This window comes from Bemisia tabaci, chromosome 3 (genome assembly GCF_918797505.1).
Source record: "Bemisia tabaci chromosome 3, PGI_BMITA_v3".
In the NCBI taxonomy this organism is placed as follows: Eukaryota; Metazoa; Arthropoda; class Insecta; order Hemiptera; family Aleyrodidae; genus Bemisia; species Bemisia tabaci.
The window spans coordinates 29699606-29719601 of record NC_092795.1 but is presented as its reverse complement, the minus strand read 5'-3'; the positions used below and the strand labels follow the sequence as shown (position 1 = coordinate 29719601).

The window sequence follows — 19996 nt, the reverse complement described above, 5'->3', positions numbered from 1 at the left end:
TCTGAAACATCTCCTCACGATTTATTTTTAGAGGAGGAGTAAACAGGACATCTCCTCAACATTTTAAGTAAATATCTTCAACGGATGAATAACAAAAATCAAGAGAATTTTTTTTAAAAATATGCTGGCCGCTTTTCTTGAAGAAAAATTGAACATGGGTGGATATTCGTAACGTCACGAAGGGATCGGTGGTACTCGTTTTTCGATTTCAGCCATCCAAATTTTCCACAATTTATCAATGATTTTGTGAAAATTCCTTCTTGTACGACGATGAGCTGCTCGAAACGGACGTAGTGTAAAAGAATCAACAATTTGGAAAATCGGTGAGAAAAAAGTTCTATAACAACTTGAATTTGTGAATATTATTAATTTTGAACATTAGCCATGGATTTGTTCAGTACCTATTTCGCAATTGGCCCCGAAGTAGCGCCTTTGAATCTCTCGTAGTTTTTTTGAGCGGCGGATCTCAGGCTTAACCACAGTTACTCTGTTTTTTAGTTCATTCATTCTCTGTCATTTGAGATACACTGGAAAAAAACACATTGGATCTAGAGTCCAGGCTCTTGAAAACATTGACAAGAAAAAGGACTCTTGATTCAATCAGATTTAAGCTTAAATTAAAAGGAAATCCGCTCAAATTAAGAGGCTTGGTTCTTGATTTAAGCTTGAATCTGATTGAATCAAGAGTATTTTTTCTTGTGGATGTTTTTAAGAGTCTGGACTCTAGATCCAATGTGTTTTTTTTCAAGTGTACTAAAGACTTCGAGGGTTCTTGAAAAACAGTCTATAAAATTAGAAATAATGAGTTGGACGACTGGCTCTGGAATCATTCTAGTAGTTGAAAAGAAATTTCGTAATGACGAACACATCGTTCTTCAGTAAACCCTTATTCCTCCGCAAGAAACTTCGTCATTTCAGATGGATTTTCACGGGGGCAAAAAAAAACAAGGATATGTCGATTGCATTTATCTGAATTTGTAGTTTCACTTCATCTTTCAGCAATAATTTGATCGTTTACACCTGAAAACATATTTCCACTGTTTTTTCCCAAATGATCCAGTTTGTAATTAACCCTTGAAATGAAGCTGAAAGTTCAGAAACAAAAATTTTGCACTGGATTAGGCGAATCGAGCAGTTAATCGTCACGTGTGCATACTTTTAGGTTAATTTTAGGGTTGAAAAAAATAGAATATATGGCTGAAACAGCTAAAATGTGCGTCTTAGCGTGATCTGTCCATTTTTTGCCAAAAAGTTTAAAGTGAAACTAGTGATTTAGCAAAATGTGTTTGATATAATATCGCAGTTTGCTTACTCTTGCTCAGTGTTCCAAACTTACAGGTGGCATTTGCGCCAAATGATCCGGAAAATCGGTCATGACCCCTAGGAAATTAAGAGTCTGGCTGAGGTTGACCTGTAAAAAGTTGCCGCAGTTCTAACTTTCTGATTGGTAATTTTTCGTCATTTTTGTCCAAATTGCGGCTACTATATAGTATTGCAACAGAACAATACATTTTTTGTATGACTTTTCACTGAATGCGCCTTAATACATAGGTAAAAATTTATGTTGGTTTTTAAAAAATCTTCAACGGTCTTTAAAAGTGAGTTTGGTGGATCATACGGCTTCTAAACTAAGAGACGAGCTTAGAACACTGCTTTCGCTACTATTCTCCTTAAGGATCGGCAATTGTATTTGTCGAGGAACGAATACGCAAAACCAGGCGCAGACAAATCGATCGATAAATCGCTAAAGCTGCACGGACGTTACAGTCAGAGGCATTAAAAGAGCGGAAATGCGAACATAACGCCGACAATAGCCGAGAGAAAGCATCGCCGCGCAACAAAAAGCCCAGATCGGTGTTTTGATATCCGACCAAATTACTCTCGCAAACCGCGGTGTACACCAACTCCCGCCTGCGAGCTAATATAGTAATAATGAACGATCCAGTGGCGAGGCGTGAACTATCGATTATCGATATTTCCCAATTTGAAGCTGTGGTAAAGAATCGATTATGAAGGTGTTCGCTGCGAAAACCCTGTTTTCGATCCTTTTCCATAGGTTTAAATGACAAAGCAATCGATATATCGCAAAGCACGCCACGCCACTGGAACGATCCTCACTAAAAACTCATTCTTCCGTGTTCAATTTTTAACCCGCGTCGCTTTTGTACGAAACTTATTGGCGTTTCAATTAGGTAATCGCCAGGATTTGCCCTTCAGAACGTGCTTTACCGAGGGACTGGTGACGGTTTCTAGATGTACACTACAAAAACACTGCCCGAAAAATACGTGTATTCTTGGGTTACTTTTGTCAAATACAGAAAGCGTAACACAAAACAACCCGAAATCGGTGTTCCTATTATGTCCACCTGAAGCGTTGGGTGCAGATAGAGCAATTCTCGGTTGCGGTATCTCAGAATTTCCGCTAACGCGTCATCCATTGTAATTAAAGCATGATGTATGTTGTTCAGTCAGGGACTGATTTTTATTTTCATCCTTTTTCATTGCAACGCGTGCGAGCAGCCACCGTGACCGCCGCGTCGGCCAGCGCACTCCTTCCCTCCGCGCTCGACCGGCAAAAGGCTAGTACCGCGCCAATCCGCTAGATCGCGCGCGGGTCTTGTAAACCATCCCGTTCCTTTTGATCCCGCTTTTCCAGGAAAAGACTCGGGAAAGTTTTATTTTTACTTTTATATCCTAAGGAGGACACCATACAGTTACTTTTAGTTCACTCAGATTTTCATTTTGGTTCGATAAGAAGTTCATTTTTTAGTTTGTTGTTTGTTCTCGCGAATATCGAGCCGAAACAGCTCCAAGTAGGGTCCCCCGTGTGGCCGATTAATCTCGCCTACGTTTGCCGATCTTATCCCGCTGGTAATCCAGTGGTGCTTCGTGTTTACTTCGCTTTTCTTTCGCCATCTCACTAATATCCAGTGACGTTTAGATTTCCTACTGGAGTCCAGTGGTGTTTCTTATAGGTTTCTTTCCATCTCTTTTAATTTCGTTTGTTAGGTTCCTGCTGGCATTCCAGCAGTGTGCCCTACTGGTATTCCAGTAGCGATTCAGATCCGCGTCTTAGTATTTAAGTTTCTACAAAGCTCTTCAAGCTTTAGGTAAATTGTAACGTAGTAAAGCTCTTCAAGCTAGATTTCCTATTTCATCAGTGTTTTTTCTCGGCAAATTTGTAACTCTTGATCTTTTCTTCTTTTCAATAGTGTAAGTATCAATTTCTCCATGTTCATCTAAATTAGTTTAAATCTTCCGTTCATGAGTTTCTTTTTCGTTTACGTTTAAGATTCAAAATTCTCGCGTTTCCTTTTTTTTTCTCAAACCCAGACTCGCTCTGAAGCCGGCTCCGCGCAGCCTGGTATTCCAAATCGTCTCGTAAGACTCAATTAGGGAATCCAGACTTGTTCTGTAGCCGGCCCCGTGCGGCCTGGTAGCCTTTCGTAAAATAAAAATATACAGTCCACTTTCCAAAATTGCCCATTTCTTTCTTTCATTTATTTTTCTCATTTTATTTTGGGCCTGTGCCCAAACATTTGGTCCTCCGAGCCGGATCCGCTGATCCATTATCTTTGAAGTGTTTGAAATTTTAAATGAATATATTGGTGATCTGAGGGACCTCGGAACTTTTGATTGTCCGACTTGGATCCTCTGATCTATCATATTTGTAATTTTACAGTTTTTCTTTTGGTGTTTGTATTTGTTACTTGTTTGAATCTAAGGCAAAAGGTCTCTCCTGTCTTGTTTGAAAATTCTGATTATCAAAGAAGCAGCATGGCATTCGATGATAGTAATGCCTCCCAGGTAAAAGCAAAGGAAGTCACTGACTTAGAGATTGAGTTGATCTGTCTAAAAAATAAGCGGAAAATCTACGGTCGGCAATTAGAGGCTTGCTATGAAGTTGCCGAGCGCTGCCTGGCAGTGAAAAAATTGTCGCCTGAATTCATTTGCCGGCAGGAAGATTCAAGACAATCTCTAAAGAACCTTCAAGAAACGGTCATATCCTGCTACGAAATAGAGTTACGGTTAAACCCAGAGGCAAGTTTTGATCAAAGCAGCGAGTTGATAGAGCATTTCACCGATGTGTATTTCAAAATTGCGGAGATTAAGAAAAGGCTGACTGATGCACTGGAGTCCACCGGCACAGCTGATAACTCTAATCCGCTGATGAACAACACTACGATCATTTCAAGCAATGCGCCCACACTGCCTCGAATTACCTTGAAAACTTTCGACGGCACAATAAGCGCATGGCCGGAATATCGCGCGAATTTTGAGTCTCTGATCCATCACCATGAGTCCCTGACTCCGAGTGCCAAGCTGAACTATTTGAGGACCACTCTGTCTGGCCCTGCTTTAGCACTCGTAAAGGAGTTACCCATTACGGACGTGAATTATCCAATAGCGTGGGATGCTCTTATTGGGATGTACGAGAATAAGCGCATGATTGGTTCAAGCTTGCTGAACAAACTCCTAAGTTTTTCCGCCATTCAAAACGAAAACAAGAATGATCTATCGAACTTCATGTCGACTTTTGGTGAGTGCGTTTCAGCGATTAAAACTCAGGAAATTGCTGACCTCGGGGACTTTATGACTCTACACATAGCTTTGAAATGCCTTCCTAAATCTCTTGTAAAAACTTTTGAGAGAAGGCAAACGAGAGAGACCATGCCCACGACCAAGGATCTATTGAAATTTGTCCAGAGACAAATTGAAATTTTAGACTTGACGGCGAGTGCACCCATGAGCAGTTCTTCGAGTGAAAGTTCCAAGAAGTATAGTCATGACTCCAGTCCAAAGAGATCTTTCACAGCCACTGCGCACTCACCTACCGAGAAAACTAGATCTCGGTGTCTATGTGATTGTGATCATTTTCTTTATAAATGTCCAAAGTTTATTGAAGCCAGCGTCGACGAACGCAGGGATTTTGTCGAGAAAAATAATTTATGCACCATCTGTCTTCGCAGTGGAAATCATCAAGACCAATGTGATTCTGGTCTAACTTGCAGAGTGTGCAATGACGGACACAATACTTTGCTTCACTGTGACATGCCCAAAGAGGCCGACCCTCAGCTCTCCGACCGTAAAGAACGAGTCAAGCGCAAGAACTCCTCGAGCTCTGAATCCCAAGCGGAGCAAGAGACTGCAGACTCTTCAGGTGATGAATCTAAGAGAGTGCATCAAGCTCTCAAGTCCAATCCCACCGAGACAGTATTACTAGGTACTGCGGTCGTTCGAGTCAAGGGTGCCGACGGACGTTTCCATAAGGTCCGGGCTATGATTGACAGTGCCTCGATGACGACAATCATTCGAGATGACTGTGCCCGACGGCTAGGTTTACCCAGGGACGCTACCTCTGAGCGAATCATTGGATTAGCTGACCAATCGATCCCTGGCGTAAGTGCCTCTACTGTTTGTATTATTAAACCCAACAAGTCTGGGAAACCAATATTCAGGAGTAATGCTGTAATTATGGAGAAAATTACCACGCAAATGCCGACCACGAGTGTGCCCGAGCCCATTAGCTCCAAGTATAGGCACCTACAACTTGCGGATCCTCGTTTCTTTGAGCCTCAGGATGTTCAACTCCTGATCGGTGCGGATATTTTCCCGTACATCTTCACTGGAAAACGTGAGACCACAACCCAAATGAACCGGTTGCTCTGAGCAGCGTCTTTGGTTGGGTCATCGTGGGTCCATGTTCAAAAGGATCTGCAGCTCTTCCGAAATCTGAGTCCTTGTCAAAAGGATCACACCTGGTCGTCATCGAGCGACCCCAAGGTCCTAATTGCGAGGCTACCCCTCAAATGTCCTCAACCAATAAGGGACCCCCAGATGAACAGGTGTCTGCGAAACCTGCATGCAAGAGACGACGCAAGCGCTCTCCTGCGAAAGGCGTGATGTCAATCAGACCACCCTCAAATAACCACTTAAGATGGAAGTCGACATCTCGCATTCTGAAATTTCTTTGAGGCCTTACAACCCTCCTAAAGAGTTTTGGGTGTCAGTCTTGACTTTTTTACGAGGCTTTACAACCCTCAAGCATTTTTTTTTAGTTACTCTTTACTTACTACAATACTCTTAACTTCATGAACCATATTAATCATGTTCTTAATCGAAGCTTCTTCAATTTCTTCCCTTTGTACCCCCTCCGACTTAAGAAAGTTTTTTTTTGTTTAGAAACCGGGTGGTTTCAACGGGGCGGGTATGTTCAGTCAGGGACTGATTTTTATTTTCATCCTTTTTCATTGCAACGCGTGCGAGCAGCCACCGTGACCGCCGCGTCGGCCAGCGCACTCCTTCCCTCCGCGCTCGACCGGCAAAAGGCTAGTACCGCGCCAATCCGCTAGATCGCGCGCGGGTCTTGTAAACCATCCCGTTCCTTTTGATCCCGCTTTTCCAGGAAAAGACTCGGGAAAGTTTTATTTTTACTTTTATATCCTAAGGAGGACACCATACAGTTACTTTTAGTTCACTCAGATTTTCATTTTGGTTCGATAAGAAGTTCATTTTTTAGTTTGTTGTTTGTTCTCGCGAATATCGAGCCGAAACAGCTCCAAGTAGGGTCCCCCGTGTGGCCGATTAATCTCCGCCTACGTTTGCCGATCTTATCCCGCTGGTAATCCAGTGGTGTTTCGTGTTTTCTTCGCTTTTCTTTCGCCATCTCACTAATATCCAGTGACGTTTAGATTTCCTACTGGAGTCCAGTAGTGTTTCTTATAGGTTTCTTTCCATCTCTTTTAATTTCGTTTGTTAGGTTCCTGCTGGCATTCCAGCAGTGTGCCCTACTGGTATTCCAGTAGCGATTCAGATCCGCGTCTTAGTATTTAAGTTTCTACAAAGCTCTTCAAGCTTTAGGTAAATTGTAACGTAGTAAAGCTCTTCAAGCTAGATTTCCTATTTCATCAGTGTTTTTTCTCGGCAAATTTGTAACTCTTGATCTTTTCTTCTTTTCAATAGTGTAAGTATCAATTTCTCCATGTTCATCTAAATTAGTTTAAATCTTCCGTTCATGAGTTTCTTTTTCGTTTACGTTTAAGATTCAAAATTCTCGCGTTTCCTTTTTTTTCTCAAACCCAGACTCGCTCTGAAGCCGGCTCCGCGCAGCCTGGTATTCCAAATCGTCTCGTAAGACTCAATTAGGGAATCCAGACTTGTTCTGTAGCCGGCCCCGTGCGGCCTGGTAGCCTTTCGTAAAATAAAAATATACAGTCCACTTTCCAAAATTGCCCATTTCTTTCTTTCATTTATTTTTCTCATTTTATTTTGGGCCTGTGCCCAAACATATGTAATTCGATGAAACTTTTACTGAATTTCCTTAAAGATCTTCTTCTTCTTCTACTAACGACTAGGGCATGGCCCTGTTTGTCAAGCCTTCGAGTGCCGAGCACAAAATATTAAAAATATAATAATTATCTGTAAAGATTCGTCAAGTCAATAAAACAAATAGCAACAGGAACATTCAATCATCTTCAGGAGAAGAGAGCCAGCTTTGTTACAGTAATACTCCTTAAAGATGTTACAGTATATACTCCAAACAAAAAATATCAGAAATTCTGCCGAATAGTATCCTTCCTAGACCATTTGGAGTGGAGATTCTAAGAGAGTGTAAAAGAACGCAACTGAGAAGTGTCTTTTCTGCACCCAACGCCTTAATTTGCGTTGAGTTTAGCACAAAAAACAATTCCTCGAAACGTGATCTTTGATAGTGGTTCATTTCTACGCACAACATCTCTCTATTACATCGATTTGCAGGTTATGTTTTTAGGTACATGTTATGTTTAGAATCGTCGGTTTTCGTTAACCGCAAGTTGCCGTCGATGGTCTCCGGATACAGTGACTGGAAACTGTTTCCTATCATGGGAAATTCGATCAAAGGTGTTCCAAACTGGGTGAATTGCGCATTAAGGGGTGAATTTCAGACTTTTCTTAATGGTAATATCGCGACTTTTGTTCCATTTTCCCCTAAAATGTCAATATTTACACGGCTGTATTTCCTGCGTGGAACAGACCCATTTGAGAGAATTCACGCGGGATTTGGTTCCATGATTCACGGAAAATTATGAGACTAATACCAGATTCCTATGAAAAAAAATACTCACGGTCTTTTTAAGGAGCAATTTTTAGATAATTCTAGAAAATGCACGGAGGAAACGCTTTGCTTTGAGTTATTTCAAACGACTCACAACTTCTTTGAAAAGTCAAAGCAATCTAAGGAAAAGGTAGATTTCAAAATGACTCGGTACAAGTCGAGCTTAGCGAAATCTCTCCGGTCAATCTGCGTTCATGAAGCCGAAATTGAACAACTTTTAAGAGAAAGAAACTATGAGAAACGAGAGTTTCAAAAAGTTCGCACCCACTGAGGCACGATGATAGGTGATAGGTTGTTTTTTAAAACCCTCTATGTAGATAGACTACATCTTGTTTTTGGCATCCAATTCATTCCATCCGATTCTCAAACGAATAAGTGAAGGTGAGGTTCACGCTCACACTGAAATTTATTCAAGGATGTGCATTTAAAACAGGGCAGAAGTGCTATTGAATTTTCAATGTTATTTGTGAACTGAAACTGGTTCCCAAACAAAATTTCAGCAGATTCAATACCCTGATCCCTCGTTTCTCTCTCGCTTATAGTTTCTTCAACGGTTCATGCGTTATTGGGTCTTGCCGTGCTAAGGAAAAGAGCCGAACGAACATTCGACATTGCCAAATTTCTTTTGATAAAATCAAACTTTTTTTGTGTAGAGGACTCGCGTATTCATACACCTATCTTACACCTAATTCTTTAGAGTATATTATTTACTCTCCAACAGTCAACAGGGATACAAATCCACTCTACTACGATGATCCGAGTGTTGCAACCAAAATATTGAAATTTTTTACTTCCATTAAGTTAGGTATCTAAATTTTTGTACTTACACTCTTCCTTCATATTTTCTTTAAAGATATTAATAACCTAGGATGCTGAATGTCTCTAATAAAAATAACTAACTAACTAAGTAATCACACGGAAAAAAATGATATTGCTGATTTAAGAATCGTATAAGTATAAAAACTGTCCGACATGTTTCAACGTATATTTTACAATAAAGAAATGCTAATTTAACCACCCTCGCGGTTAAATTAACTAGCCTTTATTGTAAAAGGTACATTTGAAAGATGTCGGACATATTTTTTAACAATTTAATTGTTAAATCAGCAATCCATTTTTCCCCGTGATATTATTTGTAATTGAAACGGACACTCCTACGAATTTCAAAAGGAACCTAGATATTTTTCTCAAAATTAAATATTTTATTCGGGGAAATCTAGCAACATTCGAATTCTCATTCATTATTCCTGGCATATCCTAGTCCAGTGATAAAATCTGTGCACGATTGTCTTCATTTGGGTACAGAGCACAGGTAAACATTGAATTGTCAACATTATATGTGCAGTAAAACTGATTTCCGAGCACAATTGGACTACATTCTGCAATGAGGAGCTACTGTCTCTTGCTTATCCATAAAATCACCTATCATTCATAGAGATACTACTCCTACATACGCATCTTCAAATGCAAGCTAGGAGTAGTAGTTCTAATGACAAAATTCAGTCCAATTTCAACACTTCCTATCCCTTGAACTCTCGTTGTCGCCCCTCTTTCAGTTTAATGAACACAGTCGAGGCGTCTTCCGGCAGGCGTGATTTTGCGAGGGGACAAAAGCACGTAAGTGTCAGAGGTTTCTCGGGTGCAGATACGCGGTTTTTCGTGCGTTTGAGTGTGTGCTAGGTCTCGTTGAATTGGTGTTGACGGATTTGTTTGTTCGGCAGGGTTGGTGAGTTCGAACGCGAGGAGCAGACGAGAGACAAAAGGACTCTTCCCGTTCCCAAGAGTGGGGCGGCGGGGAGGAGAAATGGCCTGGATGCTCGGTTCAAATGGTGAGTACTTCAAACTGATTCACTTGAATTTCCAGGGTTTAATCTGCATAGAATACGCAGAGTCGTAATTTAAATGGGAGAGCTGGCGCCATGTTCTACCGTGCTGAGCAAAAGCGCCGTAAATCCATCGAGATTTTCCCGCGTTTTTTGGAACTTAACACTTCATAAAATGAGGCATGCATGTTGTTGTGCATGCTGAAGGTTTTACCCATGCATCTCAAATTTACAGGATGGTATTTGCGAAAGAATTCTGAAAAAAACATTGTCCCCACGTACCAAGTTTTTCTGCTATAATACATTGTCAGGGTGCCTACTAAAACAGGCTGGTCAAAAATCAGGACTCTTACAGTACTTTTTCAGTACATTCCCGAGAAAATTCAGTGCCTTCTCAACAGAAAAATGCAGTACTTTTTCAGTACCTTTGGCTGAAGAAATTCGAAAAATTTCAAAAATTTGAATTTCTCGCTCAAATGGGCCTGTTGCAAACTTTTGCTAGAGCAAAACTAAGAGTTGTTTCCTACAGATAATGCCTCAAAAATCACTATGAGCGCATCGGCAAAGTCTGAAATGCACTCATAACTTCACAATCTGCGTAAGAAATTTGCGGTTTTTTGAGCTTCCCGCTTCGAAAACGATACTACGGTACAGGTGAACATTTTGTTAGAGGAGTCGTTCCATTGGCGACAATACTCACACCCCCGTAGACACCCTGATTGTTTCCAAAAAATTTAAAATGGCGTTTACGGCGTTTTTGCGTTGCACGGCATTGTTCTGATCAATGAGTTCCGAGCCCGGTGTGCGCTGAGCTTCGGTCACTTTTCCGATGGTTTTGCGATCCAAAATGGCGATGTAGAATACGTAATAATTCCTATCCTCTTTGTTTACAATAGATGGCCAGGTCCCCGTGTATCCAAAACAATCGGTTACGTATCGAAAAAATGACCCGGCGTGACACAGGAGTCTCGGAATTCGGAACCTGTAAAAAGCTTAAAAGTGGCGCCAGCTCTCACATTTACATTACGACTCTATATACTCTATGTTAATCGGCCACGGCTGCGACGCGGGCCTCCATTGGATAGCATTAAGCCAACCAGCGGGCTGATAGTTGAAGTTTATACACAAAGAAATAGACACGCCCAAAGAAAAATCCACCCTTGCCTCTACATATAAAGCCTTGCCTCTATCTATGGATAATCCGTGTCCTCAAAGGGCCGCTTCACAGCAATAAGAAGGTGAATTATGGTTTAAGGATTTTGGCCGCCCGTGACCGGAATCACGGAAATTGCCCCGGTTTAGAGATCTGAAATAATTTGAGACTTGGGCATGGAATGAAAATTTGAGGAGTCGGTAAAGCTGCGATTCTCGCAAGTTGGCGGCGCGGGGTTTTGTCCATTTAAATGCATGTAAAACCATCGATTTTAGGTGAGGTAGGCTGCCTCATCAATGATCGATATTAATCATGGGTTTAAATGGAGGAAAATTCAGTGCTGCCATCTTGCGGGAAACGCCGGGAGACAGAGACTCTTTCGTAATGATAAAATGACATATGTTCAATTTAAGAAACATTACACAGCCAGAATTTTCGCATCCATGCATGGGTTTCAATACCCATGTTCAAGAGCGCACAGAAAAGGAGAATGTTTTCTCTGGAAACAGACCTTGTTTTCCTAAGAGCGGCAGACTTAACAACCCACCCTCGTAAATTTGTTTCGTAATGATCGATTGAGAATAAATGGATTCTTACTCAACAGTGCACGCAAAGAAACGAAAAACTTCCAAAGTTACAGAAGCTGGAGACAAGAGAAAATGTTTAACGAGTAATTTCGATGATGAGACACCTATGTGTGTATCATGAAAAGAGAACTCATGTTTTCAAACTAAAATTTCATCCATCTCGACCTGCAGTTGAAGTGGATATCGGAGACGGAGTTTGAAAATAGTCCGAATGTGTGAGCGAGCTGTACATGATGGTCTGTGAAATGAAGAGTAATATTCATTGAGGCGTAACCTTAAAAATCTTTCAAAGCTGCTTACTTGTGAAGGCATTGCCTCTTCCTCGGATCCAGAAATGGAACAGCTGAACTTTGCGGCGATATTTAAACTTTCCGAGGATACAGAATGCCAGCTAATTTTACCTCGAAATGTGTTTAAGTGCTTGTGAATTCATTCGCTTGATAATGAAAGAAAAATAATTCTACTTACGTACCCGCTATCCCCTTACACCGATTGACATCATGATGATCATTAAAAATAACCACATGTATCCGTTAAAAACACATGTGACCGTCCTCCACGGAAAAAGTGATCATTAAGCTAGAGAACTATAAACTCTTAACTCGGTAGGACTGTCACTAGAGTTTTTCACAAATATTTTGCGACAAGTAATCCTCATATATTTAAACCATTAAACTGGAGTGATAAAATTTTGAAGAATGCAAATCCTAAAAAACAATTTGTAATTTTTTTTTTTTTTTTTTTTCTAAAAAAAAAAAAGTATTCAATTGATATCCAATGTTCTATTCTCGGGCCACAAATTAATTGTTGTTTTTAATGCTCTTCTACGTTCTCTTGTTTGTCCAAACAAATGCGGAGCAGCTCGCAACATTTACTGCACGGGGAAGATTTGAGAGTGTTTTCCATGAAAAACTCAGGAAAACCTTTCCTAAGAACTTTGGCCGCGCACGCCGGGCCCCTTTTCCGATCACGGTCACAAATCAATGGTGAAAGTCCAAAACACGTAAATTCATTCGGATGTTCGGAAATTCCTGCGGTTATCTTATTCTTTATTTTAAACCATAAACGAATAAATGAACGTTATTGGTAAAAATTTCACAGATTCTGCTGCACACGGTGAAGGAAAATTAGTAAAATTTTCGGTAAAAAATTCAGCATTCGTTGGGCACATGTTGAAATATCTAAAATGTTATGAAAAATCTACAACATCAAAAGCGAGATGCATGTTTTGCGTTTTTCACCATCGGAATATCGTAAATAATGGAATGATACAACTATTCGAGCTTCCGTGTGTTACTCAGTATCATTCTCAAATGAAGGCGCTTTTTCTTCGTCGAGTCAGACTTTTCTTCTTATTGTTAGCCTCTATAATCATTCCTCTCCTCCTCTCTGGATTCGGACTTTTATCATCGGAACATCGCAAATAATTTAACGATACAAATATTCAAGCTTCCGTGTGTTGCGCAGTATCATTCTCGATTGAAGGCGTTTTTACTTTCCTTGAGTCAAACTATTCTGAAAAGCCCAAAAATATGCGTACAATTTAATACTTCTCCAACGTCGAAGTTAAAAATCTACATTCAGAAGGCATTTTTTCATAAATTCCTGAAATTCATGAAAAACTTTACGTGGAATTTTAAGATTTTAATTTTCATAAAAAAAAAAAACACTCACCCTGAATTTGACTCTTTCGGTGCATACATTCGGCAACACGGAAACGAGGATTGATGCGGCATGATGGTCCGAACAAACCAATCAACGGATTTACTGGAAACAAAATACAAACGATTAATAGTCAATGATACAGGATTACTCTCGGTCCTCTCTCCCATTTTAGCCTGCATTAATTTCGAAAGCGACTGCGCAGGGTCTTGGAAATCTTTCCTGTGTGGAAAACACAGTCTCTGATAATCGCACTCGCCCCTCGTTTTTGGATTCCCGGGGCTTAATTTCCGGAATGAATTCTCTGTCGCCTGCCCTTAAGCCTGCCTAATTTTTTTGACTTTTAAGCAGGAGGTGTACAATTCGTCGTTAAGAAAGTGCGTACCAATCCATCGCTTGCCTTTTCGTCTCTCCTCTGACGTAACGCCGTATCTCTATTTTCGCGTGAGCCCTAGTATCAATGATGTTATATGCACGATAGGGTTCAACTCGACAAGTAATTACAATCTTCCGTAGATGTAGCGACGTCTCCTCGTTCAAATTAGCGGCATTTTTCGCCAGAAAAAGAAAATATTTGCATACTTTCAGAGTCAAAGTTGAAAGAAAATACGCCGGATTCTAAAAAGAGCCTAAAATACTACGTCTTACCGCAAAATTTTACTCTTCCTTACTACTTATTACTTCTATTTTTACTAAATTTGGTCCAGTTGTTACTCAGTTTTGAAATTTTTAAAAGTCTAGTGCCTTTTCCGCCGACGATCAAAACCATACTGCCGCGCCGTGCTAAGGAAGAACACCGTATGAACATTCGAGAATTGCCGAATTTTCTTCGATAAACTGTTTACTTTTAAGAAAATTCGTGAAAATTTTCTTTTGAAATTTTCAGATGACATAGATCTAATTTATTACGAAGAAAATTTTCTGAAAAATTGCACGGAAAATATTCACAAGTTCTCCTGTAAATTCGTATTCAATCAAAGGAAATTTGGCAACTACCGAAGGCTCATACGGTGTTTTTCCTTAGCACGGCAGTATACGAGTAGCTTGGTCTCCACAGCTCCTCCCGGTGAACTTGACCCGATCCATATACAGAATGCAGCAAATGCAAGGCGTCATAGAATAGCCACAAAATACGTCTCGGGTTACAGTCGTACAGTCGCACCCTGAGGCAATGCGCCGGCTACATTTTTTATGAGTCCTGACAGAACAAACTGAGCCACGTAAATGCAGCAGCGTGCACTTGAGGGAAGCACCGAGATGCGGAAGGAAATTATCTCAGACGTCGAAAACGGGAATTGAAATGCGTTCTCCTTCCATTGCCATAACCACACATTCATGCTGATCCGTGGGGCTACTACTTGTTGCTAGCGGAACCACCATTCCGATTCTAGTATTTCACACGGCATTTCCTCCTCAAAATTTAACTTGACAAACGTAACACATTCCAAATAAGACTTGTGTGCACACCGACGAATGCATTCATAAATGTCATACTCGCTGAGAAGAGGAGAAACGGTGTGGACATCGAAACTGGATAAAAATGGTAAAAATTGCATTGCGGCGGCGAGTGCAGAATGGTGTAATTCTCACAACCCACAAAACGATGTGGCTGAGAGCCAGTATCCTTCTCACAAATTGGCGAGAGCGCGTTTCAAAAAGGACATGAAAAGTAGGTATTAGAGGTAGTAGTAGTGCGAGTGTTCATATCGAAAAAGTTGAAATTTTCAGCGGTGCGTGCAGTAAGATAAGAAGCCCGCCTCACAATCTACTGAAGTGTAGAATTTTTGATTCAACAAAATCCCACATAAAATTTTTTAAAAAAAAAACTAGATGGCGTCTCTTATTTTGTTTAAAATACACTCCGAATATCATGAAAAGCTCTCGGTGTTAAAATGGCGTGCGATAACTATGGTAATAGGTATAGATTATAATAATTATTGTACTTTTCTCGAATAAGTAAAACAAAGACACGGAATTTGCGACGTAACAAACTAAAACTTTCAAGTTTCATCTTCAATTTGAATTTTCCGCAAAAGGTCACTTCTTCAGCCGTCATACCTTTCAAACACCTTAGTACAGGAAAAATTAATTGGAGGACAGTTGATAAACATTTTTTTCTTGCCATTCTATTACCTATCCAAACGCACTTACGTTAAAACGAACTATTAACAAAAAATAAAATCAAGAGGAACCATATAGCACACAAATTACACGTTCAAAGTTCATCTTGATGATTTACACACACCTTTTTTTGGCATAAATACACCCGGATTATGTTCCGTTCTTTTTTGTTCAGTACCGATAGTATATTACTATCCAAGTCATAGTCTCTTCCCCCAAAAAATGGATAAGTCCAGCACGGAAGCAACTTCGTTGAGCGCGTGAAAAGGGCACGCATTCATGACGCAAATTGAATAGGCAAAAGAGAAACTCGCCGAGAAACTTGAAACGTAAAGTGAGGTGTGACTTGATCAGGAACCAATCGATCTTCCTCCACCTCGGTCAGGACGCAGGAGACCACAGGACCGAGGCCAAATTTTCCGCGCCACCGTCAAAAATCGGATCTCCGTGGAGAATTTCCATTAAAGTTACTATGTTCTTACCGAGGGAAATTGGCACAGGGTGGAAACATTTTTTCCCTCCATTGTTAATAATCCATTCTAAGTAAGGCAGCCTGCTTCGATAAATGTCGATTGTTTTGTATAAAGTTAAATGGACGAGACCCATTGTCACCAACTTGCGAGATTTGCACGAGGTCCTCATTTTGAAAAACGAAAATAAGTGTATGATACCATGCGGTTAACCAGACGGGATTCTTGAAATTTGGCATCACTGTTTTTCTGCCATTTAAATGTGTTTGAGACAATCAATTCATGGTGAGGCAACTTGCCTTACTTGATATCGATATTTATGAAGGATCTAAATGTTGGAAAAACAGCGTTCCGAACGTGCATTTCCACTGGGTTAAACTCAGGGCCCATTAATTGTATTATATATTTATAATTGAAAATGGCAAACTTTGAAAATGAATCTCATTGACGTAAATTTTTTTAGATTTCATAAAAATTCATCAGTATGAATTTTACGTATGAGTTGAAAGGTTCTAAAAAGCAGTTGATCGCCTCACGTTTATCTATGTTAGATCTACGCCTCATATGAAAAAGGATAAATCTAGCAACACGTGAAGTAAAGGGTCTCTGAAAACTTTTCTTGCTCAAGATTTTGGGAGGAACAAGAAGAGAGCTGTCGGTTAGGTATTGTGCGTCGGATTTTTCGTAGATGCGATGGCACCAGTAAAAAGGAATTTAGTCCCTATAGACACACTTTTGAACAAAGCGGTTGCCATGTTACGTCGAAAAATTCTTGGTTGACTTTTCAATTTAAAACACTTTATTTTACTACTACTACTTATCAACTCTGCAAAGGAAAAGTTTTATTGATTCAGTTATTTTTCCCACCATAGGGAGCGCAAAATTGCATTTTAATTCCACAATTTTTAACTTCAAATACATACACGATGATCGTGAGTAAATGAAAGAATACTTACTAATATCCTCGCCGACATTTTGTGCTTCGATAAATTAGTGAGCGCTACGCAGCCGGGAAGGAAGGCAATCTAGAGTACATGTACAAGGCGTTGATCAGTGTTTACGGAATGGAATTCTCATAACGCGCCAAGCTAATACCGCAGGTGTAGCCCCTTAATGTCGCCATCTGTTACTCTTTTTTCGATTTACCCGGGCGCAGCATTCTTACACCGGCGATAACTAATTTTCAATTTCTCGCAATTTTTTTCGTAACGGAGCTGACTGCAGAGTCGCCGATCTTACAGAATGCAGGAATTTTAGAATCCTTACGAATTGCATGAGTGTGTACAAGTTTGAAACAATGAGCAAGCGAGAACAAAAGAATGAACCTCCTATCTTTCATTTTGAAAATTCCGCGAGCCTAATTCCAAAGAACAATAGAACATGTGTTTTATTTAATTTTACGATGGAGTCACGTTACTCCCGTTATGTACTATATGTATTTTGATTATTAAGGTTAAACGTTATGACGCTAGCGTTACCATCGCAGCGTTACCAGCGGGTGCATCGCGGGCTCGCTTTCCCCCGAAAAACTCGTTTATGAGCTGTCATAACGAATCGATCTCGCACACCGTGAAAATTAAACACGGGAAAAACAACTTAGCGCTGAGCCCTAACTGTTTAGATCAAATGGGGCCAGCTAATAAGGCAGTGGTGCTGAGACCTACAGTCTGTAGGGTTGGACCCTGAAGTTGTAGGATTAAGCACTACTGCCTTGTTAGCTGGCTCCATTTGATCTAAACAGTTAGGGCTCAAGTTGTCTTCTCTGTGAATCTGGACCATACCGAATTTAAAATTTCCGAAACGGCCAGGTGCTAAATGATTATTCATGGGTGCGAGGTTAAATTCTTACGTCTGGCGTAACAATGTCTTGCTAGTGGCGCAAGAGGAGATGCAATGAAATGGGAACTTTGTATTATTTTGACTCTCTAGGCTACCTGAGCATTTCGCGGAGCTCTTAAGCGTCGCTTGCGAAACCTCTCCGTGCAATTCTCGCGGCCATTTGGTGTTTTATTGTCGGTTAATTTTGAGACAGAGCTCGCTACTTGCTAAGACATCCAAACCGAAATTGTGCGCATACTGCAGAAAATTCGCGATTGTTTCACTATGTATAAATAGAATCATTTGGAGCGAGGAATGGTCGGTTGATTTTATATCCTCTTGATACCATCTTACTAACGCACAGCTTTATGTGCGTACGCTTGTGTGCTCTATGTGCTTTATATGCTGTATCGACGCGTAAGTCGATGCGTTCTTATAGTTCCCGTAGATAATCTAATATCCTGCAAGAGGAAAAAATTTTCGATTTTACCAAGTATTCCGATACAAAACTTTGTGAAACACACGGTTTCGTCTAAAATCAACTCTCAACTTTTTATAAACATCATCATCTCTTAGTTGGGCTCATAGTGTCAACTGCAACTACATTAGACTCTTAATTTAACACTTATACAGGGCGTCTACCAAAATTTAATTTTGGATTTTCCTGGTTTTTCCTGAAATTTTAGACGAGATTTCCGGATTTTTTGCGGGAAAAAATTGGCACTTGTTTGATTTAGAAAATCTACATATGTAATGAAAGTAATCAAATTTTTGGAAATTTCTGGATACTGTGTAGATACAATCAAATTTCTGGATATTTCTCGGCTTTTACTGACATAAGACATCCTGTTGTATGTGTAATGTTAGGTATATGTTGCTGGCGAAATTTTCAGTACAAATTTTTCGAGGTCGGATTGAAAACAGGATAATGAAACGTTGACGATAAACTCTTCGAGTTAAGTCCTACAGAATCAATCCCAGCAGTTTTATTTCATTTCTGGGCAAATGAAGACTGTGCATGAAGCAGAACTCTGTCGTGCTAAGGAAAAACGCCGTATGAGCCTTCAGACGTTGCCAAGTTTCCTGCGATAAAAACCAAATTAACTGGAAAAATTGCGAATATTATTTCCCAAAACTTTCTGACGATTTTGTACGCAATTTAATCTAAAGTGTCTGAAAATTTCAAGGAAAAATATGCATAAATGTTGTCAAAAATGCATGTTTTATCAAGTGAAATTTAGCAACTTTTGAATTTTCATACGGCGTTCTTCCTTAGCACGGCTACATTATAATCCAAGGATTCGCCCACTTCTAACGTGGGAAATAGTGTATTTTCAGATAAATTTACCTAGAAATCACTTTTTAAAACCGAAAACTTCAAACTGACAGGGTCATCCTCTCCGTGCACGGTCGCGTATCGAAAACTAATGATGAGGTTCGAATCCGTTGTTGTCATATCTACGAATCGCCAAATTTCGTTCCGGATAATCTCGCAAATTGTAGAGGAAAATTGGCAGGAAATTATTTGAAATTAACCGCAATGCACGCGACTCATACTTCACATTGGTTTCGGCGAAACGAGTGAACTCCGAAGACGAAAAGGTCAACAGTCGGGTCCGGGATCATAGGCTGAAAAGCGAGTAGCCCGCCTACGCGTGGCGTATATACGTTATCCAACGGTTGACAGAACTTTCTTAGAAGGCTCTTATGAACTAGGGTGCCTTTATTAGGAGAGTAAAACATTTCACTGATGTGGGTGTTAGGACTAAAAATTATAGTTGTTCTCAGTGGCGTAGCTTGAAATTCTATAAGGGGGTTGGGGGGAGGGGGGTCCATTCAAAAACGCGACGGTAAATTTACATTATTTTGTGTGCGCCCCTGATAATATTTTGTCTGTCCTCCGAAAGTAAAAACAAGCAGGAAGCTCCAACGCATTGGCGTCGGAGAGCGGCTCTGGGGGCAGTAGTTGTAGTCAAGAATGAGGACCTAGACACATTTTGTCATTGATGTACAATCCGACAACTGTCGATTCATGTTTTGTAACTTAGCAGATTTACGTAGCCGGTGTATAAATGTGTATTGGGCTTTGATATGGCGAATACATGGCATTATCACTTGTTGTATACTTTTAATTTTGAAAGCTCTTTGGAGGTCCGCTTCCTAAAAAATCTCTGGTTGATAAGTCGTTTAGCGAGGCTGCAAAAAATTTGCATTTTTATATCTGAAAGTGTAGGTATTGGTTTTTTGTATAATTGTTTTTTTGGATT

At 40.2% G+C, this 19996-nt stretch overlaps 1 protein-coding gene and 1 long non-coding RNA gene across 2 annotated transcripts in view; one reads left to right on the top strand and one right to left on the bottom strand.

Annotated features, from left to right (window-relative positions):
• The window catches only part of LOC109029780 (uncharacterized), a 139358-nt gene that overhangs the window by 98303 nt on the left and 21059 nt on the right, over positions 1 to 19996 (bottom strand). Inside the window, exon 2 of the long non-coding RNA XR_011899524.1 lies at positions 13333 to 13425. This is a non-coding gene — a long non-coding RNA (uncharacterized lncRNA). The remainder of the gene's footprint in view (positions 1 to 13332; positions 13426 to 19996) is intronic.
• Positions 1 to 19996, top strand: part of Capa (cardio acceleratory peptide capability) — a 44424-nt gene that overhangs the window by 8731 nt on the left and 15697 nt on the right. Inside the window, exon 2 of the mRNA XM_019040406.2 lies at positions 9817 to 9924. Within this exon, the coding sequence (XP_018895951.1) occupies positions 9817 to 9924 (108 nt within the window). The remainder of the gene's footprint in view (positions 1 to 9816; positions 9925 to 19996) is intronic.